The 25,864-nt window shown below is 43.0% G+C and overlaps 1 protein-coding gene across 12 annotated transcripts in view; it reads right to left on the bottom strand.

Annotated features, from left to right (window-relative positions):
- The window catches only part of dmd (dystrophin), a 1,582,845-nt gene that overhangs the window by 865,537 nt on the left and 691,444 nt on the right, over window positions 1–25,864 (bottom strand). For 11 of the 12 annotated variants that reach the window (XM_055644518.1, XM_055644513.1, XM_055644515.1 and 8 more), the window contains one exon: window positions 7,475–7,603. The exons of the other annotated variant lie outside the window; for it this stretch is intronic. In XM_055644518.1, the coding sequence (XP_055500493.1) occupies window positions 7,475–7,603 (129 nt within the window). The remainder of the gene's footprint in view (window positions 1–7,474; window positions 7,604–25,864) is intronic. 12 annotated transcript variants of the gene reach the window in all.

Below are 25,864 nucleotides of genomic sequence, written 5' to 3'. Positions count from 1 at the left end.
AAGTTGGTACGAGAGCGCCCTGTGGATATCTGTCACCCACGACATCACACTTTTCAAAGAAATTAAGAGAATAGTTGTCAAGTTTAGAATTTATATAGGGAAACATGAAAAAAGTTACAGAACGAAACAGATGGAGAGTAAAGGAAAGAGGGAAAGAGAGTCATAAGGAGAGTGAGTGAGAGTCACAGAGGAAGTGAGATTCATAGAGAGGTGGCCACTAACTGAGGGGGGTGGGGTCATGGACAGAGCGAGAGGGTCAGACAGAGGGGGTTATGGACTGTGTGAGAGAGAGAGGGCATGGAAGGGTGTGAGCGCAAGGATGGGGTCAACGTGACACAGAGAGAGAGTCAGATAGAGGGGGTTATGGACAGTGTATGACAGAAGGGTGTCAGAGCAGGTGAGGGCGTGGGGGTGAGGGCGTGGGGGTGAGGGCGTGGTGGTGAGGGTGGGAGAGAGTAGATCACAAATGGGAAAATGCATCTACGCCAAAAAACAGAGAGACTACAGGGACTACATGGAACCAAAAAAGTGGAACACAGCAAAGGTAGAGAGGTGTGATGAAAGGACACTGAATGGAAACCCAATAAATTGGAGGTAAAAACCATGTCAGAACTAGTTATTATTTTTGAGTCCATAGATTATGTTCCATTTTAATCTACTGGTATTGGCCACAATGAAGCACCATGAACCACATCAAAGACGTAAACAATGGACAAATGGCGGTTTATATGACAAATATAACACAAGCTACCTTTTTATTCATTATAAATACAGAGCATCAAATGAAAAAATGGGGTGTCTGCCATGATTCTGAAAACTATTTGAACAACCTATATGTGCTATATGTGTTCAGGGCTGGGGTGGGGAGGGTTGGGTGGGGAACAGATCAATAACACAGAGTTTTACGTATCAATTGAAAGAACAATTAAAGATCAAAATAGAAAATTTACATTTTCTACCATGTCAGTCCCTTCAGATGAAACTACAGCGAGATCAAAGAATCCAAGGAAAGTGTAATTTATTTTATATGAATTAGGGACTCTGCCGAGTCTGCTCAGGGAAAGATATAAATGTTGCAGAAAGACTGCAGGCAGTCAAATCTCGGAACTTTTAAATTTCTCCCTGCATGGGAGACCCGACCTTTTCTTTGTCGGGTCTCCGTTGTCGTTGGGGCTGCAACGAGGAGCGGCCTCCAACAGGAGAAGACTGGGGGCTCTGGTGCCGACTACTCACCTCACCGTCGCGGAGCTGCCCGAGTCCAGAGCGGGTGGAGCGGTGGTGGAGCGCTGCTGCTGCTGCAGCCCGACCTCCGGAGATTCGGAGGCTGCAACTGCGGGTCTGGCGAACGGCTGCACCGGGAGCCCGCGGGTCCCTGGAGGGAGACCGCTTTTCAGGGCTCCTGCAACGGCGACTTCTCCCGCCCGAGTTGCGGGGTTGAAGAGCTCCTGGAGCGGGGCCTTACAGCACCGCCCCGCGTGGCTTGGAATGGCCGCGGGACTCGCACGCCGGGGGCTCTAACATCAAGAACCCGGTGTGCGACCTTGCATCACCCGGCGTGGCTTTAATGGCCGCGGGACAATCGCCATCGCCAGCCGGGGGGGCTCTTTGACGTTGACTTTGACATTGGGGGGGGGGGGGGGGGGGGGGTGGAGCAGAGATAAGTTTTTTTTGACCTACCATCACAGCAATGTGATGGATGTTTATGTAAATTATGTTGTGTCTTGGGTCTATTTGTTTGTAATGTATGGCTGCAGAAACGTCATTTCGTTTGGACCTCAAGGGGTCCAAATGACAAATAAATTGAATCTAATCTAATCCAATCTAATCTACTGGAATGGGATATTTAAACAACACTGCATGCTGCTTTTTAACTGCAATATCATGGTGGTGATGGCTGTAACAAGGAGGTTGATCCATTTTCCTGTTCAATATTATCTCTTCCGGGTGGCAATCAGCTTTTGAAGCAGTAAAGAAGCACTTAAGATGCCCAATTGTCAGAGCCATTTTACTGCAAAATAAACTCATGAAATTGCCTCCATTCATCTATGGGAACAAGTAAACGGTGCTCCATACAAAGACTGTATCGCAAGTTCCGCATCAGAGCAATAAAGCACAGAACCAGGATAGAGCACGAGTTGACATGTTGTTTGCTTTGTTGTTACTTTCTCCCAGCTAACAATGATCTATTCTACATTTTCCTTGATCCCCATCCCCATTGTCTCGTTTTCACACCTTACATTTCCTTATCTCTGTGTCTCCCTCTCACCTGATTCAGTGCGAAGAAGGGACTCATCCCGAAGTCACCCATTCATTCTATCCAGAGATGCTGCCTGTCCCGCTGAGTTACTCCAGCATTTTATGTCTCTCTTATGATATACAAGCTGATCTTTAGGACTCTAAACCTGCACCATGGGTACTTGCATACATTGACAAATCATTTTTCCACGACCATTTGCCTGCTTTCCGAAAAATTGTTTACCTGGTCAAATTAAAAACTTGAAGGCCTCAGATCAAAAAGGTGTGTGCATATTTGAACTGTGGGAATTCCAATTTATACATTGCAACAAATGATTGTAGACAAAAAATATGACAGTCGTCCTGCATTCACAAGTAACTAAATCAACTTAGAAACAGGGAAAGTGAAATTTGAATTCACTTCTTCATAAATTCTTTACAATGAGGAGACCTTCAGCTTTCATTCCATTCCAAATGTGGCCCAGTAGAACAAGCATTAATTGTGATGTTTACTTGCAAGTTCAATATTAAGAATTAACATTGCAATTTGCAGAAACATAGATTTTCTTTACACACAAATAAAAAAACACATCAGATTCCTACTTTTTGGATCTGACAAAAGGCTAGTGGCCCACCTTAGCATTCATAGCTCTCAGAGATAGTAGCTCAATTGTTAAAATATAACCGGTCAATTCCAAATATTCATAATACACTTCATAATTAATTTTACTTATGTTTATTTAGAAGCAGTTTATAAATTTTAATGGTGTTCAGCATTGTGTGAGAACCATTAGTTTGCTGCCCAAGGTATCAATCAGAAGTCTTTTGTGGCCAATTTACAAAAACATTTTAGCATACAAAATTATCCACTCAGCATTATTGAAATGACAAGCAGAGGAAGGCAACTGGTGAATACGAAAATTGAGCACTACAGCTTTCAATTTCATGTCTGCCACTGAGACATTACTCATCAATAAACCAGGAAATCACTAGAGAACTGCACAGAGAAATAGGTGTCTCACTTACGTCAGACTGTGACTGATTTTTGATTTGAAGAGATAAGATGATGATCATGATAAAAAACCTATGACTTCCTATTTTCCCACCAAGTAATCACAGGACATTTTAAATGAAGCAGAAAGTTTCTAATTTTTCATACATTACTTTCCACATTTACAAATAATCTTCCTTGTATACTCAGACAAATATTTTAATTTAGTTTTTTAGTTTAGTTTATAGATACAGCGTGGAAACAGGCCCTGTGGCCCACCGCATCCGCACCGACTTGCGATCCCCGCACATTAACACTATCCTACACACACTAGGGAAAATTTACCCATACACCAAGCCAATTAATCCACAATGAATCCACATCTTTGGAGTGTGGGAAAAAAACAAAGAACTCGGAGAAAACCCACACGGTCACGGGGGTAACGTACAAACTCCGTACAGACAGCATCCGCAGTCGGGATCGAACCCGGGTCTCTGACGCTGCAAGCGCTGTAAGTCAGCAACTCTACCGCTATGCCACCGTGCTGCCCTTACTGTATATAGACTGTAATTTGTCAAATATGCTGCAATGAACAATGACGCGCATTTATATTGTGCCCAAAAGAAAGATGGTCAAAGGCCTCACAGAGCTTGGTTTGACCAAATTAAACCCCCAAGGATAGGATGGAATATTAGACGGGTAATCACAGGATAGAGAGCAAAGTGCCTGAGAATGTGATTGAGAGAGAATTCTACAACTTTGGGCCAAAACAGCTGAAGATCGAGCAACCAATATCTGGAAGATGGACATCGGTGACAGTCAGAAGACCACAATTGGGAGAAACATAGACAAATGTGTGCAGCTAATGGTTTGTAAAACAGTTTGGATATTAAATCAGGTGAACACAAGGATAAATATTTTTTAATGCAACTGTGAGCTGACCGGATTTCACTCAGGGACGTGTCTTTATCGGAATGAAGGTAGATTATCACAAAGTAGTGGATGAGTCCGAATACACGAATCATTATCAACCAATGGAGTGCCATAAGAACTGTTCTGTAATTTCCGATCTGAATTCATAACTTGCAGGGGGACAGAGTGTAAGGTATCCTAATTGGTTGATGACAAAAATATACATGGGAGTAAATGCTGCAATGAACACACTTGGACCCTGCAAAAATATATTGGTTGGTGAATTACGAGTTGGTAAAAAATTAACAAATGGAAGATTTATGGGCCTGTCCCAATTAGCGACTTTTTAGGAGACTGCAAGAGATTATGCAGTCACCACATGGTCGCCACATGTTCACGGATGGTTGCCGGGGAGTCGTCTTCATGGTCGTGAGGAGTTCCCGCATTCTGGGAACTAGTCGCGGCCTCATTATGGTGGCCGAGAATTTTTCAACGTTGAAAAATTAGCGGCGACTGCAATGAACCCACCATGGAGAGTAGCGAGAATTCTCGTACCGTAGTTGGGGCGCCAGGAGGTCGAAGGTTATCTTAGGTCCTTGTAGGTTGTAGCCAGTGCTGACCAGTGAATTTCATTGGCTCATTGGAGGAAAAAAATGTAAGCAGTAGTTTTGGGAACCAAGGATAACCGACCAGTAATGTTAATGCCTGCCGAGCTTCACACCTGTGTATCTCTGGCTACTTAAAAGTTGTCTGGCTTCCTAGAAGTTGTCTCCACTCCTTCTCCCTCCTTCTCCTCCCCTCCCTCTTTTAAGGACTTACCATACACTGTGCTAGCCGTCTTAATTACAGCACCAACCTTCCTGTTCATCGCGTTTTGTGTCTGTATCACCTTGGCTTTGCACTGTGTGAATTTCAGACAGCGCTCCCCCTGCTTGCACTGGCGCCCACCTTTGCGATGTGTTTGTGTTTGTGTGAGTGTATGTGTGTGTGCCACTGATAGTCGCAGTTCCAGTAGCCTGTTTTTCAGGCGACTGCCAGCAACGTGACAGTCGCCGGCAAAATCGCCTAAGTGGTACAGGCCCATAACACTGGAAAGTGTAAGGAGGGATCAAAAGATAGATCATTACAAATCAGTTTCCAGGTGTCCTTATGCATGAACTACAAAAAATAAACATGCAAATAGAGGTAGTAGTAATGCCCCTGTCCCAATTAGGAAACCTGAACGGAAACCTCTGGAGACTTTGCGCCCCACCCAAGGTTTCCGTGCAGTTCCTGGAGGTTGCAGGTGGTTGCCGGAGGTTGCAGGTAGTGGAAGCAGGTAAGGAGACTGACAAAACCCTCCGGGAACATTAGGATGGCAAATTACATTTCCATCTTTATTGCAAGAGGACGGGAGTTTAGAAATAGGGAAGCGTTGTTCGGACTTGGTACTGGAACACTGTGCACCGTTTTGGTCACTTTATTTAAGAAAGGATATGTTGTCAAGAGAGATGGCCAATGGAGGTTTACGCAGCTTATTTGTGGAATGTGAGGTTATCATTTCACAAAACGATAGAAAAGTTAAATATGTATTCTTTGTTGCGAAGTATGAGGAACGATGATTAAATCATACTAATTCTAAGTGTGGCCATCTTCTACCGGGACCTGCTGAGAGTCTGGAACTTGGGTGTTGTCGACCGGGGTCCCCCTCTACTGGCGGAGGGCGACGGCACGGTCATGAGAGCGGACGGTCCTTGTCCCGCCCCACTGGGTGTCGGAGAGTCTCAAACTTGAAGAATACTTGCAGCTGAGCAAACCCCCTGCTCAGACGGAAGTACTCGTCAGACCCAGGAGCCGTAATCCTTCTCGGGAGCCAATCCCACACAACCCGAGCTGCCTTTCCTCGACACCCTACATCTCCCTCCGAGACGCAGGTGGGCGTCTCCTGCACGGGCTCCTCCTCCACACCCTGCAATTCCCTCGCCTTGGTCCACCATCTGGACACAAAATGGCAGTCGGTGTTGTCACGAGATTCAGGTGTCTATACAGGGATACTCCCCCTCTACACCTGGGGTGGTGGGTGGTGGGTGGTGGGTACTGCACCGAGGAGTCCTCTGCAACCCGTTTATCTCTTGGTTCATAGACTCTCCAGCCGCCCGCCACTTTTGCGAGCTGGAAAGGTCTGTGGTCCACGTATACATGGAGTGTGTGAGGTTGCAGACCCTGTTCTAATACCTAAAGGGGCTGCTCCTTGCCTTCTGCCTGCACTTCACACCTACAATTCTCATCTTTGCACACCCTGTGCGTAGGGGAGAGGGTTGGGCTGAAGATGGCCTAGTTGGGTTGCTCCTGGGCCTGGTCAAGCTGGCCATCCGTGAGTCACGGCCCCAGGCGGAAGAGAGCCCTGCCCATCTGGCTGCCTGCCCGGGTAGTTTTAGAGAGGGACTAGGTGCTGTCCACGGGCGCCCTGGGGGATTTCCGGGACCACTGGACCACGCGGGGTGTGGCATGCATCCTTAACAAGGATGGGGAAATAGTCAATTAAGAATATTTGTTCTACTTACACTATGGTGGTGGATTTTGTTTTGAATCTTTTAGTATTGTATATATTTCACTGTACCTTAGGGGACAGGTGACAATAAAGGACTATTGAACTATTATTGTAAATAATTGATTCATTATTTTTGGTTGATAAAAAAAAAAATGATATCGTCAGTTGCCTTTTGGTCGTGTTTATCGATGTACAAGCCAGGGTGAATAACACGGTGGGTGAGCTTTGTAAGTCCTTTTTTTGAGTGAGTTTCCAATACCACAGGTTGACCCTCATTAACATAATGAGGAGATGTCCTGGTCAATCTCCTGTTTACAAGAGAGGTTAATCCAATCACTGTTTTCAACATGCTATTTTAGTGAATTGGATATTAAAAAGTGTTACTTCATGCTACTGCTATTGAAAAGCCCATAGGTTTCAGTATGAATTAATTTGAGCAATGTCTGTAAACGTTACAGCAATGTTTAGAGGTGACGCGCGTTGGAGGTCTTCCCAAGGTGTCACAGCCAAAGGTTCGGCGGTCAGTGGTTCCCTGCGGCCGAAGGCTCGTTGGACGGCGGAGACCGCCCGAGCAGGTCGAGGGAGACGGAGGAGGACCTGCATGAGCCTGGGGCGTACCGGCATCGGGAACTGCACCTGTAAACCGAGCGTGTGGACGGACCAGACTTTGGACTTTGGATATGGTGGCAAAACATGGCGGCTCCTGCATGTGTAAATATGCAAAAAAAAAAATCACTGTGCAGTTGTACATGTGACAAATAATGCACCATTGAAACATTAGAGCGCTGGTGTATACTGAAAGTCACCTGTGCTATGTCAATTTGGGACAGGACTCTCCCAGCAGACTTGCTCTGACCAACAGCATCTGGACCTTGGATCCTTCTCTTCATTTCCTCCAGACTGATCTCGTGACTAGTCAAATCAGACTGGATTTTCTGCGTAAAAATCAAATGGACATCAATAAGTGGCAAGGTTATTTCTAGATGGGCAGTGGACCGTAGCAAAGTAAATCAAGAAAATTAGACAAGATACGAAGAATGTGGATGCTATTTAGTCAATATCGCAAAAACCAATACAGAATAAGGCAGGCTTACAGAATGTAATATCCATCCTGGAGTGAATTTTGGGCTCTTTTAGGACAAGAAAAAATGGCAAGAAATTTATGATGCAGCTCTGATTCAAGAAATAATTTAATGATATTGCCAGAAGCTTTCAATACTCTCTTCATAACTCCAATAGCTACGCTATGGCTCGAAGAAGCTCCAAGACAGATAGGACATACAATGGTGGACCTGCAAATGCCAATGGTCCACCAGATCCACCAACCTCAGGGAACAGGATAACAGCAACTTATGCCTTACAATTTGCTCACTGGAGAAGGTCAAGAAAGTCAAGTGTTTAATTGTCATTTGTACTAAATGGAACAATGAGATTCGTACTTGCAGCAACATAGCAGGTCTGTAATCAATATCCAAAGGATAACATAATAAAACAAACAAAAAGAAGTGTAATCATTTTTTTTAAATCCAATGTTAGTTCAGAACAAAACAAAGGCCCAAAGTGCCAAGTGCAACCAAGGCAGTTCATAATTTAGAGTTTTGTTGGTGTTTGTCGTGTTCAATAGCCTGATGGTTGTTGAGAACAAGTTGTTTCTGAACCTGGAGGTCATGGTTCTCAGATTCCAATACCTTCTTCCCAATGACTGGAGTGAAATAAAAGCATTCAGGGATGGTGCGGATCTTTGATGATGTTGTTTGCCTCTGAGGCAGAACCTTTGATTATGGGGAGGTCATTACCCATGATGGTCCAGGCAGTGTCCACCACTTTTTGTATTCTGCTTCATTGTAAAAGGTTTTTGTTGCATTAAAATGATATTTCATGCTGGCAATGAATCTGAACCCAACCTGCAAGATAAATGGAGAGAGTCCCACAGCATTGAAGGCCTCTGGCAATTTAACTGAATTCTTTGTTGAATCAGAGCAGCATCAAAAATTTATTTCAATTTCAAAAACAGTTGAGCCTTGCACCAGTTCTTAAAAAATGGGCCTGCGCCTGTAAGATCTTTCTCAGCCCTGGGCTTTTTCCAACCCATAAGGTTTTGAAATGTAAAGCCACTGTCAAAATGTAGGCAAAGCAAAACTACAAGATGCCATTTGATTAGGGATAAAGCTGACCAGAATACATAGACAATAGACAATAGGTGCAGGAGTAGGCCATTTGGCCCTTCGAGCCAGCACCGCCATTCACTGTGGTCATGTCTGATCATCCACAATCAGTACCCCGTTCCTGCCTTCTCCCCACATCCCTTCACTCCTCTATCTTTAAGAAATCTATCTAACTCTCTCTTGAAAGCTTCCAGAGAATTGGCCTCCACTGCCTTCTAAGGCAGAGAATACAGAAAATAATTCCTCTGATTTTCTTCAAAATAATGCAAACCATCTTTAACACTCCTCCTGGAGCGCAGTTGTACGGCTTCATCAGTCACAGTGCATAGAAACAGACATTTATTTCACACTTCTAATGCAAAGAAATATTTCAAAACACTTTGCAGAATCGTAACAGACAAATATAAACAACAAAGGTGATAGCGTTTCATAACTGAATTGACTAAAAATGTACTAAATATCTAGGTTTTAACAGGTATTTCACAATGTTGGAGATGGACTCACAAGTAATAACATTTCAGACAAGACTAAATATTGATGATAGGTTGGAGAGAAAAGGGATTTGGACACAGGAATTTAGAGTTAGACAGCAGAGTTTTCATAGGGTCTCAGGACAAGGGAGGTTACACAAATAGAAAAAGAGGGGAACATACAGAGATTTGAACATGAATTTCAAGTTTGATGCACGAGTTGACCAGGAACCTGAGGTAATAGGTAAGTGCAATAAGTCACAATGATTATATTTCCAAAATTCCTTTCTCTAAACTCCCAAAGAAAAGACGTCTATTTTTTTTGTTCCCTCCATCGTTGCTCTCCTGGCTTGTCTTACATTTTCCAGCCTGATAAAATGTGACCCAATCCAAAACACTGCTGCCTTTTCAATTTCAAAATGTTTATTCATGTCTTCAAGTTCTCCCACGGTAACCTCCTCCAACTCCAGAACCCTCCGAGGTCTGTGAGCTCATCCACTTCTTGCCTCTTGCATATCCTCATTTTGAGGTTCTCCACTTTTGGCAGCTGTGCATTCAATTGCTTTGCCCTTAAATTCTTAAATCTCCCCAAAATATCTATCCTTCTTTTTACTTCGCTCCTTAAAACCCACCACATTGACCAACCTCTTCTTGCACAACTGAGTATCAAAGTTTTTTTTGCTAAGTATCCTTTAATGCCTCGGGATAAAGCATACACTGTTCTCCAGAAAAAATATATACTGTAGGTGCTGAGAATCTGAAATAAAAACAGAAATACTGGAAACACTCAGTAGATCAGGCAGCATCCGTGGAAAGAGAAATGGGCCTGTCCCACTTACCCGGCTTTTTCGGCGACTGCCGGCACCCGCCATAGGTCGTTACAGGTCGCCGAAAATGTTGAACATGTTGAAAATCCAGCGGCAACCAGAACAAGGTACGACTCTTTGGGCAACTACTCACGACCATACAGGATTCACCCCGCGACATGTCGCCAGGGTGTTGCCTGTATGGTCGTGAGTAGTCTCCTCAGAGTCATAGTGTCTTTCTGGTCGCCGCTGAATTTTCTACCTGTTGAAAATTTTCGTCGACCTGCAATGACCTATGACGGGTGCCGGCAGTCGCCGAAAAAGTCGCGTAAGTGGGACAGGCCCAAAACGGTTTATGTTTCAGGTCAAAGATCCGTCATTGGAACAATTCTTCTTGTTAAAGCAGCCAGATCATAATCTGTTCAGATCCATTTGATGGGTTTTTCTTAAAGAGCCACAGCTTCTCTCAATGACTTCAATGAAACCTGTGGCCAGTATTACTGTAAAGGGGCGGCACAGCGGCACATTGTAGCACAGTGGTAGAGTTGCTGCCTTATAGCGCCAGAGGCCTGAGTTTGATCCTAACTACAGGATCAAATTGCTGTCTGTAGGGAGTTTGTATGTTCTTCCCGTGACCACATAGGTTTTCTCCGGGTGCTCCCGTTTCCTCCCACCTTCCAACGACGTGCATGTTTGTTGGTTGATTGCTTCTGTAAATTGTCCCTAATGTTAGAACTAGTGTACGGATGATTGTTGGTCGGCATGGACTCAGTGGGCCAAAGTGCTTGTTTCTATGCTGTATTTCTAAACTACTGCTGGCATGACAAAGACTGCATGGGTCAAATATCTGACTACACCAACTTTCTCCACATTAACCCATTCTGAACTTAATTCTATGGCTGATCCTCCTCCATCAATCACCATGCCCTCTATATTTTAAACTGTTTCTGAAAGTTATACTTCAGACCTACTCCTGCTGAAAAATGTCCCTCTTCTGATACCATCACCATGGCATCGGCTTTCAAATGAGTATCAAAGAACCTTAAGGTACCAATGCCTGTACTGGCCAAGCAACTGTCTGATATAAATTGTGGATAAGCCATAATTTTATTCAAAAGCACCAAACAAAAATCAGTTGTTTTCAGTGAATATCATTCCCATCATCTCTCTGCTGCTGATCCCCCGGGCGGTTCTCAGTGAGCTCATCATTGCTTTTTCCTGAAATAATATCATCTTAAGCATCCCACAAATCAATAAGAGTGCCGAAACAACACTGTCTGCTTTCAACCTTATTTATTCCAATTGAAATCAAAACCCTTTTTTTTTACCTCCAGGCTTGGCTTCGTCAAACTTTCCTTCACTGCCCTTTCAAGATCCACCCAATGCAAAAGCCAACTCTTGAGAATTACACCGAGGTGATCCTGCACATTAAAACTATCCTCGGCCACTGCAATGGCCCTTCAAAATGCAACAAGTTCACTGTAGTATTCTGGTCTCAAATTTCCTTTAGTAAATTTCTCATCAACAAAATGTGAAAAAACATTAAAAGTTTTAAGCAGACCGGGCACCTTGTCTTTGGTGCCTCTGAGCGACAGTGGGGCATCAGATGCAGCAGTAGGAAGAGGTACAGGAGCATTAGCTGCAAAACCAGCAGGATGCTCCTCAGCTTCTTCCCACAGGCTATAAGACTGTTAAATGGACTTTGCCCCCTGCCAAGTATCGCGCACAAACCCCCACACTGCAGCAGAGCCACTGTTGTGCCGCTGCCGGTCGGAACGGCTGTTGAATGTTTAGTAGAGTGTTAAATTTGTTCATGACATGTATTTTTTATTTTCATTTCTATTTATTTTTTCATGCACACTGAATGGACACTGGTTGAGCAACGTTTTTTTGTTTCCTCTGGGTATGCGAATACTCAGGAAATGACAATAAAGATATACAATACAATACAATACAATTGTAGTCCACCCGAAAATCTGCAAATTCATGGCTCGGCATACTACTATCAAGGCAAGAACCAAATCTAACTCAATGAATGCACACCAGTGCACCAGAAAACGAGTTCCATCCTTGTAAGTCTATTCTGTAGGAAACATGCATGTTAAATAGAGCTAGTTGTATCTCAAGTTAAAAATAAAAAATGCAGTTACAAAATTATAGAAAAGTACCGCACAGGAACGGGACGAACGGTCCACAATGTTTGTGCCGAATCCGATTAAATAAATCCCAACAGTCTTTCCATGTCCTGTCACGATTGCAGTAGGCCAAACGTGCCCTTCAGAGAATAATCAGCTCCACAAATATCCCCTTCTTAAATAACAATGGTGGTCAGCATTCAAGAGCAAAACAATCTGTTTGTTAGCACCCTCAGTATGAAATGCCAAGGTGATTCATCTCAGCCCTCAGCATCAAATATTTCAGACTTCGGCAACTGATTCTTGTCAGATATAGACAATAAGTGCAGGAGTAGGCCATTCGGCCCCTCGAGCCAGCACCACCATTCAATGTGATCATAGCTGATCATCCACAATCAGTGCCCCGTTCCTGCCTTCTCCCCCTGACCCTTGACTCCGCTATCTTTAAGACCTCCGTCTAGCTCTCTCTTGAAAGCATCCAGAGAACCAGCCTCCACCGCCCTCTGAGGCAGATAATTCCACAGACTCACCACTCTCTGTGAGAAAAAGTGTTTTCCTCATCTCAGTTTTAAATAGCTTACCCCTTATTCTTAAGCTGTGGCCCCCGGTTCTGGACTCACCCAACATCAGGAACATGTTTCCTGCCTCTAGCATTTACAAACCCTTAATAATCTTATATGTTTTACAATAATATATCCTCTCAACCTTCTAAATTCCAGAGTATACAAGCCCAGCCCGCTCCATTCTATGTTAAACATTTACCAGCACAAACCCCCCGCTGCAGCAGAGCCATCTGCCGGTCTAAACGGCTGTTGAATGTTTAGTAGCAGATTAGAGGAAGCCTCTGGACTCGAGCAATGTGTTTTTTGTTTCCTCTGGGTGTGTGCGACTACTCAGGAAATGACAATAAAGATATATACAATACAATACAATACAATAGTCCTCCATGACCAATCATGTCACTAGCTAAGTGGTTCCTGTATAGCTACAACTTTGAGGCAAACTTGAAAGTCGATCTCCACACAGGTGTATACAGCTCACAAAGAGGACATAATTATTCCAGCCATTGGGAATCTTATCTAAATCTCAATAGCTGAATGATGCACAATACCAGTGTCACTAATTGCAGATGGAATGTAGTCAGAAATAAACTGCTCTCTGATTTTCCATTAGAGTTCTACCACAATACAGGCAGGATCAACACATGGATAAAGGTTTGTTTTTTGGATTAAGGCAAGAGGTTATTTTTAATCTGTGAATGGATTGTGGATTCGCTGACAATGCTACCATTCATGGGTCATCGTTTGACATCAAGCTAACTTTTGAATACAATACAATACAATACCATTTATTTATTGTCATTTGAGGCTCAAACGAAATTCCGTTTCCACAGCCATACAAACAAAGACAATTTCCTACAGACATACACACAATTTAATTCACACAAACATCCATCACAGTGAGCCCACTGTGATGGAAGGCAAAGTCTTTTCTCTCCCCTGTTCTCCATTTATCTCCCGATGTCCAAGCCCCAGGCGTGCGATGATAAGTCCCACGGCCATGAAGCCGTGCCGGGCGATGTATGTCCCCGCTCCGGGTCATTCCAACCCCGGACACGGGCTGGAGAAGTCGCGTTGCGGGAGATCCGGGAGCGGTCTCTCCACCCGGACCCGCGAGCTCCCGATGTCCCAGTCCACCGGACCTGCGGCTGCGTTGCTGGAGCCTTCGAGCCCCAGGAGTCGAGTTGCAGCAGCGAGTCACCACCGCTCCCCACGCTCCGAGGCCGGCCAGCCCCACGATGGTGAGTAGTCCGCAGCTCCGCAGTCTCCCGAGCTCCCGGGTCGTTCAGGTTGGAGGCCGCTCCACGATGCTAGGCCCCAACGACAACGGAGACCCAACAGGGAAAAGGTCGGGTCCCCCGGACAGGGAAGAGATTTTAAATAGTTTTCCCCGCCCCCCCCCATATACACATTTAAAACCAGTATTAAAAAACATCAACACTACATTTAACTAGCCAAAAAATAAAAAAGACAGATTGGCTGTAGGGGCCGCTGCAACGGGTGAGTCGCGCCCCCAAGCAGGCATCCAGGCAAATGACAGGCATCCAGAAACCAATCAGTGGAAATCAGAAGAACGATTTGACACTATGTGTAAAATTAAATCTAGTGGAAACATAGAAAATAACTGTGGCTGCTGCAGGCCAATTTTCTTAGTCTCAATCATTGCTGCAAGAATTACCATAGCTTGTGTTACTCGCTTCATCTGTAGCTTTTCTGTAATTACTTCAGAAACAAAAAGTACTTCTTGATGACTATAGAGCACATTTACAATTGTTCAGATAATGAAGCTGTCAGTGTCTGCAAAGATGTGGACAATGCCCAGGCCTGAAATGGTATGTGACAAGTTACAGTCATAGAAGCAGCAAAGTGGCTAACTGTGCCAATATTGTGGTGGCAAGGTGGCACAGCGACTACCTCACAGCGCCAGAGACTCGGGTTCCATCCTGAACATGGGTGCTTGTCTGTACTTTCTGCCCAGGACACGCCTGAGCTTTGTCTGAGATCTTGGATTTCCTCCCACACTCCAGAGACGTACAGGTTTGTAGGTTAATACAATACAATACAATACAATACCATTTTATTGTCATTTGAACCGTTCAAACAAAATTTGGTTTCTGCAGTCATACAACAAGAAAAAAAAAACCAAGACACACAATTAACACAATAAACACAAACATCCATCACAGTGATTCTCCTCCTCACTGATGGAAGGCAAAGTCATTGTCTCTCCCCTGTTTTCCATTCTGCTCCCGATGTTAAAGCCCCCGGCGGGTGATGTCAAGTCCCGCGGCCGTTAAAGCTGAGCCGGGCGATGTAAGGCCCCACTACGGGTCGCATTCAACTCCGCAACTCGAGAGGGATAAATTGCCATGCGGAAGCTCCGAAAAGTGGTCTCCCACATGGCACCCGCGAGCTCCCGATGTCACCGGCCACCAGGCCTGTGGCTGGAGCCTCCGAAGCTCCGGTCGGGTCGGGTCGCAGCCGCGCGCCACCACAGCTCTCCATGCTCCGACAGCTCTACAATGGTGAGCACCCAAGTCGTTACGGTTGGAGGACCCTCCACGGTGTTAGGCCCCAAAGACAACGGAGACTCGACAGGGAAAAGGTCGGGTCCCCCGTACAGGGAAGAGATTTAAAAGTTTCCCCCCCGCCGCCCACATATACACAGCTAAAAGCAATATATAAACTACAACCAAACTATACACTCGACAGGACAAAAAACATTTTAAAGACAGATGGTCTGCAGAGGCCGCTGCTGCGAGGCGCCGCCATCTTATATACTAATCGGCTTGGTAGAAATGTAAATTGTCCCAAGTGTTTGTAGGCGAGTGCTAATATGCGGGGATCGCTGCCAGTGCAGACTCGGTGGGCCAGGGGGCCTGTTGCCACACTGTATCTCTAAACTTAACAAAATATTTACCATGGTCCAGTAAAAGTAGAGTAGAGAGAGTTTGTGGAGAATTTGCAACGAGAGAGAACAATTGGCTCTGCCATGTGCAAGTTGAGAGAAAAATGAGTGGGCAGAGGGAGACGTGCGTATGTCAGTGAAGTGGAATCATGCAGCATGGAAACAAGCCATTCCGCCCAACTCATCCACACCGATCAGTGGCACCCTTCCATAGTCATCCCATCACCCAGCATTTGGTCCACACATTTTTAATGTCAAACATAGAAACATGGAAAATATAGAAAATAGGTGTAGGAGTAGGTCATTTGGCCCTTCGAGCCAGCACCACCAATCAATATGATCATGGCTGATCATCCAAAATCAGTACCCTGGTCCGGCTTTTTCCCCATATCACTCGATTCCCTTAGCCCAAAGAGCTAAATCTAACTGTCTCTTGAAAACATTCAGTGAATTAGCCTTCACAGCCTTCTGTGGCAGAGAATTCCACAGATTTATTTGCAGAATTTCATTTATTCTTAAACTGTGACGCCTGGATCTGGATTCCCCCAACATGGGGAACATTTTTCCTGCATCTACCCTGTCCAATCCTCTAAGAATTTTATATATAATTTTGAATCAAAGTGATCCAAGTACACACATTGACAATTCTTAAATACTTTCAGCGACCCAGCCTCAACTGCACCCTCAGGCAGTGTGTTTCAGATACCCGAGTGTTGTGGGTGTGTTAGATCTCCATCACATGCCTGATAAATCACTTCCTCCTACCTAGGTCATTTAGTTTAATTTATTGCAGTCCACCCTATCTAAACTCCTCAATTTCATATGGCCTCGGCTTCTATCCCCTCTTAAACTTCTCTCCTCCAGGGAGAACAGATCTAGCTTCTCCAGACTCTCCTCAAAATCGAACTGCTCCATGCCAGGCAAGCACCCTGGTGAATCTCCTCTGCACTCTGTCCAGCAATGTCACACATCCTACCTGTCGCATAACCAGAACCAGAACCACATGCGGGACTCCAGCTGCGGTCTGAACAAGGTATTATAAAGTTGGGATATAACTTATCTACTTGGGCCTCCATCCCCTAACTTGGGAATGCCCCCATGCCCTAACAAATTCCCAGTATCCCATATGTATTCCCAAACATGTTATCTACTTGTAAATTGAATTGAATTAAATAGTTGCCCATAAAGAGCGTATGCAAAGTTACAAATTCCAAGGTTACAGGGCCCTGTACAACTGCAGAAGGACCTCTTTGCTCCTATACTCAACTCAACTTGTTACAAAGGCCTACGTGCCATTCGCTTTCTCCACTGCCTGCTGTACCTGCATGCTTACTTTCATTGACTGATGAACAAGGACACCCAGATCTTGTTGTACTTCCCCTTTTCCCAACTTGACACTATTTAGATAGTAATCTGCCTTCCTGTTTTTGCTACCAAAGTGGATAACCTCACATTTATCCACATTAAACTGCATTTGCCATGCATCTGCCCACTCACCAATCTGTCCAAGTCACCCTGCGTTCTCCCAGCATCCTCCTCACTGTTCACACTGCCCCCCAGCTTTGTGTTATCTGCAAATTTTCTAACGTTACTTTGAATCCCTTCATCTAAATCATTGATGTATATTGTAAATAGTTGCGGTCCCAGCACCGAGCCTTGCAGTACCCCACTAGTCACTGCCTGCCATTCTGAAAGGGACCCGTTAATTCCTACTCATTGTTTCCTGTCTGCCAACCAATTTTCTAACCATGTCAGCACTCTACCCCCATTACCATGTGGCCTAATTTTGCCCACTAACCTCCTATGTGGGCCTGTATCAAATGCTTTCTCAAAGTCCAGGTACACTACATCCACTGGCTTTCCCTTGTCCATTTTCCTGGTTACATCCTCAAAAATTTCTAGAAGATTAGTCAAGCATGATTTCCCCTTCGTAAATCCATGCTGACTCAGACCGATCCTGTTACTGCTATCCAAATGTGCTGCTATTTCATCTTTTATAATTGACACCGGCTTCTTCCTCACCACCGATGTCAGGCTAACTGCTTTATAATTTCCTGTTTTCTCTCTCCCACCTTTCTTAAAAATTGGGATAACATTAGCTACCCTCCAATCCACAGGAACTGATCCTGGATCTATAGATCATTGGAAAATTATCACCAATGCGTCCACAATTTCTAGAGCCACTTCTTTAAGTACCCTGGGATGCAGACCATCAGGCCCTGGGGATTTATCAGCCTTCAGTCCCATCAGTCTACCCCACACCATTTCCTGCACTTCCTCCGTCACCCCAGATCCTCTGGCCACTAGTATATCAGGAAGATTATTTGTGTCCTCTTTAGTGAAGACGGATCCAAAGTACCTGTTCAACTCCTGCCATTTCCTTGTTCCCCATAATAAATTCACCTTTTGCAGTCTTCAAGGGTCCAACTTTGGTCTTAACTAATTGTTTTTCTCTTCACAAACCTAAAGAAGCTTTTACATTCTTGGCTCCTTTATATTCTTGGCTAGCTTACCTTCATACCTCATCTTTACTCCCCGTATTGCCAACAACAAATATTTTCTTTTTCTCTCTGACGTTTTGCAACTGTCCATTAAGCAACATTATCCACAATATATATACAAAATTAAGCTCTGAACGAATGTCCTCAGAGACCTTTAATATACTGGCACTGGCAAGAGCTATTGCTGAAAGAGAAATTAGTTCTCCAGTAATCCAAATAAAGAGGTGCAAAGCCCTGCTGTGTGGTTGAAGGACTTGGTTGGACAGAGTATTTCTTGTTAATGTGCGCTTAGCTAACTTCAGTAAAGGGTCACATGTAGAGGCTTGTGCGTTCCCACCAGAAAGGTCAAGACATTTTTATCTTCCCTCCAGAAACACCACTGAAATAAAATGTGTATCATGTGGTAGTTTCCGAATTGTGTTTGGTCAACTGGATTTTAATTCAGAATTATAACTCTGTAACATATCATAAACTGTTTCAAACAACAATCACAGATACCAGGCAGAAAAGGGGGAAGTAAGCTGAGCCTTGCTTACTCGTCAGCACTAAGTAGGTATGTTACAAAACTTATCTTCAACAGCGTTGCAGTTCTGTCACTGCCGTGTGCGCGACTTTGGCGCCTTTGAGAGGGGGGCGGGATTAAAATGCCGTTTTCTCCTGCCTGTCTGAGATATATTTTCTCGGGCTTCTACCTGATGCTGAAAATTCATTCCGACTGCCGTTCTCTGAATTTTTTTTTTTAATCCGCGGGACAATTTAATGGCTGGAGTAAAATAAAAAGTGACTTCTAACAAGGTCAATGCAGGCAACAGAACGAATCTTACGACAAAACAAGGCAAGTCATTAATTTTACATATAAACTTGCTTCTTAGAATTACTTTAATCAAAATTTCACGTTGCGAAAATGTGATTTGGGCCCCATCTGAACCGGCAGTGTTTTTCCTGCTGATATGGGGTTTAAATTCACCGCAAACCACAAGGTTCCAATCGATTGCGTTCCACAAAAACCCACTCGCAAGATGATTAAAATGGCCATTAATTTACGGGGATTAAACACTAAATTCCTTCCATTTAGCCTATAAATTAATGACAATGAGATTTAAAAAGCATGTTATATTGTGACTTCTTGTGTGAATGTTATTTGGACACAGGCTATTTAAAAATGTTAACCTTTTCTTAAGAAATGGATAGATGTTTAGATCTAGTAATTGAATTTTGTAATTAGCCACAATTAGGTAACTAACTAATTATATGCTTTAATTTCAGGTCATCCAAGTAAGATTGTTCCATATTTGTTTCAGAATGCTTCAATCTATAATAATTCAGAACAAGGGGTCACAGTTTAAGGATAAGGGGGAAATCTTTTAGGACCGAGATGAGGAAAACATTTTTCACACAGAGAGTGGTGAATCTCTGGAATTCTCTGCCACAGAAGGTAGTTGAGGCCAGTTCATTTGGCTATATTTAAGAGGGAATTAGATGCGGCCCTTGTGGCTAAAGGGATCAGGGGGCATGGAGAGAAGGCAGGTACAGGATACCGAGTTGGATGATCAGCCATGATCATATTGAATGGAGGTGCAGGCTTGAAGGGCCGAATGGCCTACTCCTGCACCTATTTTCTATGTTTTTTATGTTTCTAACTGAACATTTCATTCAGTTCTCTTAATTTTTAAGAAAGTTATGGACTTTTGACTGTCCTTGATCACAGCTTTTGAGTTAAGTCAATAGAAAAGCAATAGGGAACAAGATGCTAATTTCCGAGTATGAAAATGGCCATAACATTTTTTAATACTGAAGATATTAAAGTGAATTAGGTGTCAAATTAAACTTATTTTTATGCTTTATCTGATGGGATAAATTGCAGACTTGATTTTTTAAATCTCAAAATTTTGTAACATTGCTACACTAAGTTTAAGCTCAAAGGAGAAGTTACAATACAGCTGTTGCTGGGCATAGAGTCTTATAGCATGGAAACAGGCCCTTCGACCCAACTTGCCTGTGCCAACCAAATGCTCCAGCTACACTAGTCCCACCTGCCCACATTTGTCTTATATTCCTCAAAACCTGTCCTCTCTTGTCCGTACCTGTCCAGATGTATTTTAAGTGCTGTTATTGCCCAAATGTTTTTAAATGTGGTTCTCATCCCAATGTCTTTTCAATGTTGTTATCGTCAGTTCTGACCGGTTTTACATTAAAATTTAGACCTCTGTGCCATTAAAGTACCACAGAGAAGCAAGAATGACCTTGGTAATCTCCAGATGTCTTTCCCCAGTGGGTCAACCCAAAAGAGTAAACTACTAGACTGCTAGAACTAACTGCAAACTGCTCGAAGAGTTCAGTGAGTCAAGAGTTCAGTGTGCAGGGAAATGAACAGTTGACGTTTTTGGTCTGCCGAACTTTACCAATTTTGATGTTGTCTGCAAATTTACCATATTATTGTCCAGGTTATATATATCACAAACAATTGAAGACCCAGCACAGTTCCCTGCTCATCAAGAGCCCCAACCTTCTTGATCTCAAACTGCCCTTGCATAAAGATTCAAAGTACTTGTTTAGTGCCTCCCCTGTATCCACTGACTACAGCATAAATTCCCTCCTTCATCCCTGAATGGCCCTACCATCCTCTTGTTTATATATGGAAAATACAATAAGTTGTGCGTAAAATAGATGTGTGATCTCTATCAAATGGAAAGAAGCAGGTAATTAGCAGTGTTTGGGCAGTCGCTTTGTCTTGATCACCGTCTCGAGCTGATTACAATATACGTGAATTAATCAGGAATGCATGTGAGTTAATCGCAAAGAATGAGATTAGAGGAAGCAGTTCCAGTGGTTGAAGAATGGGGGTGATTTGAGAAGAACTTACGGAGAAGAGATAGTTTATTTTCTGCAGCATGTAGTTCAGTTATGGAAATGCACAGCCAGGGGGTGCGTTCGAAGCAGTTTCAAGAATGGTGTTCAAAAAGCAGCAGGACTATTATGTGCTTGAAGGGGAATCCTTTACAAGGCAAGGCGAGAAAATAGGGTAGCTGAATGAGCTAGACTGCTCTTGCATTGAACTGGAATATACATTTCATGTAAAGAGGACTAAAAAAGGCCAATTGAAGGAAAAAACAAGTCAATTAGCCTGTTGACTATCATAGTTGACAGGGAAATGTTGAAATCCATTAGATAACAACCTTTTGAAAAACAGTTGCAGGATTCAGCAAATTGAATGCAAACAGTGCTTGAACCAATTTACTGCCTTGCTTTGCGAATATATCTTGCAGGATGACATTTGGATTGCCAAGTTTGAGAAAGTCCAAAACACAACATGGGCTTATGAACAAACAGTAGCATATTATGATTATTATTATTACTATCAGTGGAGTGTTGATTAAAAGACAGAAGACAAATGGGAAAGGTACACAAGTTATTCTCCAGTGAGCAAAATGTAACCTATGGGATGCCTCGGGGTGCTTCAGCTATTCACAGTCTACATCAGTGACTTGGAAAACTGAACCAAACGTAATGCTCTAAATCAAAGATCTTATAGCGAAGCAAGATGGATTACTCTCACGCAAAAGTGAGGTACGCTCATGGGCGGTTTCATGGGTGATTATAGGACACATTTTAGCAACCTGACTCCGCCATCTTGCTCCGCTTTCTTGCTCCCGCCTTCTTGCTTCCGGCCAAAGATTGGATCCGCAGCGAAGAGAAGGAGTGCGGGGCCCGGGGCAGCGGGGAGAGAGAGTCCGGGCAGCGGGGAGAAGGAGTGTGGGGCAGCAGGGAGAAGGAGTGCGGGGTCCGGGGCAGCGGGGAGAGAGAGTGCGGGGCCCGGGGCAGCGGGGAGAGATAGTGCCCCAAGACAATGTCTCTTATTTACAATGTTTCTTATTTAATGTCCCTTGTCTAGTCTGAAATAAAGTTCATTATTGGATTAGAAGAAATATAATTGTGTGTGTTATATACATTTATATAATTTTCATGTATGTGTGTTTATAAACATTTTATTCCTTAACAAGAATCAACGGAATTATGAACTAACAGAATTATGAATCTAACCCTATAATCACGCACAGAAAAGGTGGGCCCCCCTGTCAATCACCCTGCGAGTCCGGGTCGGACCTTCCGGTTACTACAAAATCAACTCAAACACTGTTTGTGAGCTCTTTAAAAAGAAATGATTTAAAAAAACATTAAAAAAGACAATTACCAGAATCAAATTTTATTCTTGACAAGAAGTTTGAACTGACAGATTTATGAATCTGACCCACACAAACTGTTGCCCCGCAACATTGATTACAGTGCGAGTCGGGTCGGGTTAGGTAGGCTCAGGTTGCTAAAATGGGCGTGGAAAATGCCCATGATCCCCTCCATAGCGTACTACACGTCAGTCCATTGCATTTAGCAGGAGTAGCCTATCTTGCTCCGCTATAAGATCTTTGCTCTAAATGGCCCCTGTTCAATGGTTCAAAGACGGGCCGGAGGGTAAGCTGCGTGGAGACGACAAAATAGATAAAATGTGCAGATATGTTGATGGCTTTCCTAGCGAGATTGATGGAATAGAAAAGCTATGGAGCCTTCCTCCAAATGTACGGGAATTTGGACAAAATATACCTGAAGTTCTGTCAACAGTTTTGCTCAATATTTTTGGAAGCCTCTTCTTGCATTAGAAGCAGTGCAACATAGACTTGTATTGTTGATAAGGTCTTATCTCGAAGAAAGATTGTTTTGCAGTGGGCCTATACTGTGGAAAATGAGAGAAGATCGGAGTAAAACACGGATGATTCTGAGAGGGCTCGTCAATGCATATCTGAGAGACGTTGCGAGAGAGTCTGAAACCAAGGACAGAGTATAAGTAAAAGGGATTGCTCATTCAAAAGAAAGATGAACAGAAACCTCTCTTCTTGGACAATTATTAATCTTCGGATTTGTCTTCCTTACATGGATACTAAATCAATAAGATTATGCGTTGCTGATCTGAATGGGGTTTGTGGCCACACTGCAGTCCTAGGGATCAGGCAGGATCCACAAATTGGCTCTGTCTGAGTCTCAGTCATTGAATAAGAGGCTAAATGGCCTACTTGTGCTTTGGTTTGTTACATTCTGTTCTAAATTGTGCAAAGCCATTGGTGGAGAACATGCTGATTAGGAATGTACACATTTCAGCTGGAATCAAATCTTTACAGCAGGTGGAATTCATAGAAATACAGTGACTCTTCATTGTGGATAAAAGAGCAGTGTTGTAAAATAATAGAATAACAAATGCATTTAATGATTATCAATTAATCCACTTTGAATAAGAGCAGCCCATGAATTTCAATTTTTATCAGTTATAGGTATGGTACTTTCAATATTTTGCTGATTTATTACATTTCATGTCAAAGTATTATTTACTGAAATACCTTGCAATTTCTCCAGAAAACTGAACTGATTTAAAATGTGTATCATCAGATAAGGTCCAACCTGCATTATTTTATTTAGGATATAATGAAAATCTTTACAACTAATAAAAACTAAATTGTAACAAAAGGCAAAGTACACCATTGCCGCACTGAATCATAATGTGCAGTATTCGTGTGAACTTGACGGAACTCATACAGCAATATTAAGTGAATAAAGCGAAGCTGTAAGAAATTCTATCTTGGCAGATTCAAGCACATTACTGATCTATGTCCTCAGCTCTATTAATTCTCTAATCACAAGCAAAGATAATACCCTTTCAATTTAACGTGGTCTATTTGAAAAATGCTTTCAATGTCAAGTGACATCCAGTACAAATTTTCTGCTTCAATGTAATCAAGAATTTTATATGATGCACATATTGTGTACAGCGGCTTTTGCATCCCAAGTGGTAAGCTTGCAACTATTGATGTGGACTGGGATTCAAATTAAAAATCTTTGCGCAAGCATGGCAATGTGCCAATTTTACATTATAACAGCAAATTAACACTACTGCAATGTCCCCAGATATTATAACAGTTAATTAATAGTTAGCTTAAGCTAAGCAGCAATCAGACATTTCACACACAGTTGCACAGATAGGAGCAACTGGCTTATCAAGGGAAGGGAAGAGAGGGCGGAAAGGAGGACTTGGACATTTATCTACAGTCAATTGCATGGTAATTTTTCTAGAGTTTAACAACCCGACAAATGTCACTGATACACATACATAGTTTAATTATTCAAATTGGTAATCCTGTTATCAACAGACCATTACACCGTAATCACTACCTTCTGTAAAAGTCAGTCTATTGCCATTCTCCAAAAGACTTTTACAGTAAGATACATTTTTTTCCTGAAATTGCAAACTAATAACTCGGTATCTTCCCATTCACACATTAGTATATCAGCACGGCAAGTCTCTGAAGAAAAAAATAATTGCTGGAAATATTTAGCCTTAATGCACTGCTCTGTAACTATACCCACATAATGGAGGCATTAATATCAGTCTCCGCTATCTAAAATTGGGTAAGCATCGAGCTTGATGAATCATCTCGGGAAGGTCAGAGGATAGAGCTGCTTCTCTGCAAGAGTTTGTGTGTCAATAGAAAAAGCAATGATCATTGCAGGTAACTGCTGCAAATGCACTGTTAACTATTTCACGTGGGAAAATAGATCACATTCTACATCCTGGTGAAAACTTATCTTACAAATGAATTGCAAAAAAAATGCCACTATAGTTTCTACCCGACTTCATATCTTCATTCCTACAAGGCTATAATTTATTGATCAAAATGTTGTCAACTCGTTGCTTCACCTAAGGGATAATTGCTGAGTACTTTTCTGTGTGGGTGTTGGCAAGATGGAACGTTATAATTGCACTAATGTTCAAAGCTTGGAAATTAAATCCCCTAATATAAATGGATGCATACTGACTGGTTGCATCGTGGCCTGGTTCGACAAGTTGTGAACACTGCCCAGTCCATCATCAGCTCTGTCCTCCCCACCATTGAAGGGATCTATCGAAGTCGCTGCCTCAAAAAGACAGCCAACATCATCAAAGACCCACACCATCCTGGCCACTCATTTCACCACTGCCATCGGGAAGAAGGTACAGGAGCCTGAAAACTGTTATGTTCAGGTTCAGGGACAGCTTCTTTCACACATCCATCAGGCTATTAAACACAACAAATAAGCTCTGAACTACAACAGACTATTATTATTATTGCACTATATTTATTGAGTATGTGTGCATGTGTGTATATACACACACTGAACTTTTTTTCTCCCGCTATGTACTATGTTGACATATTCTGTTGTGCTGCAGCAAGCAAGAATTTCATTGTCCTAGCTGGGACATGACAATAAAACACTCTTCACTTGATTTTGATTTTCTCATTCTACATTAATTTAGGCAGGCAATGACACCTGTTTGCTGTCACACTTCAAACAAATCTCCCTTAAGTCCCAATGCTCCATTTTGAAAAGCCTTTGAAACATTGAATACATTTGGTGTTGCATAGAAAACATGCCAACGTCCAAAGCCCACAGTTTTGCCTCTGTGGAATTCCAGGTTGCTTACTCCATCACACAACAGGCTTGGGTCACACTCTGTCACATGCATTTACAAATCATTCAATGATGCTTCGGTACCACAGAATTCATATTACAACTTCACTTTCACCTCATCTCTGTCCTGGATTTATAGTCATAAATTCATAAGTTCTAG

Source organism: Leucoraja erinacea, chromosome 13, assembly GCF_028641065.1.
Source record: "Leucoraja erinacea ecotype New England chromosome 13, Leri_hhj_1, whole genome shotgun sequence".
NCBI lineage: Eukaryota > Metazoa > Chordata > Chondrichthyes > Rajiformes > Rajidae > Leucoraja > Leucoraja erinaceus.
The sequence above is the reverse complement of the archived record's forward strand: the minus strand, read 5'-3'. Positions and strand labels throughout refer to the sequence as shown.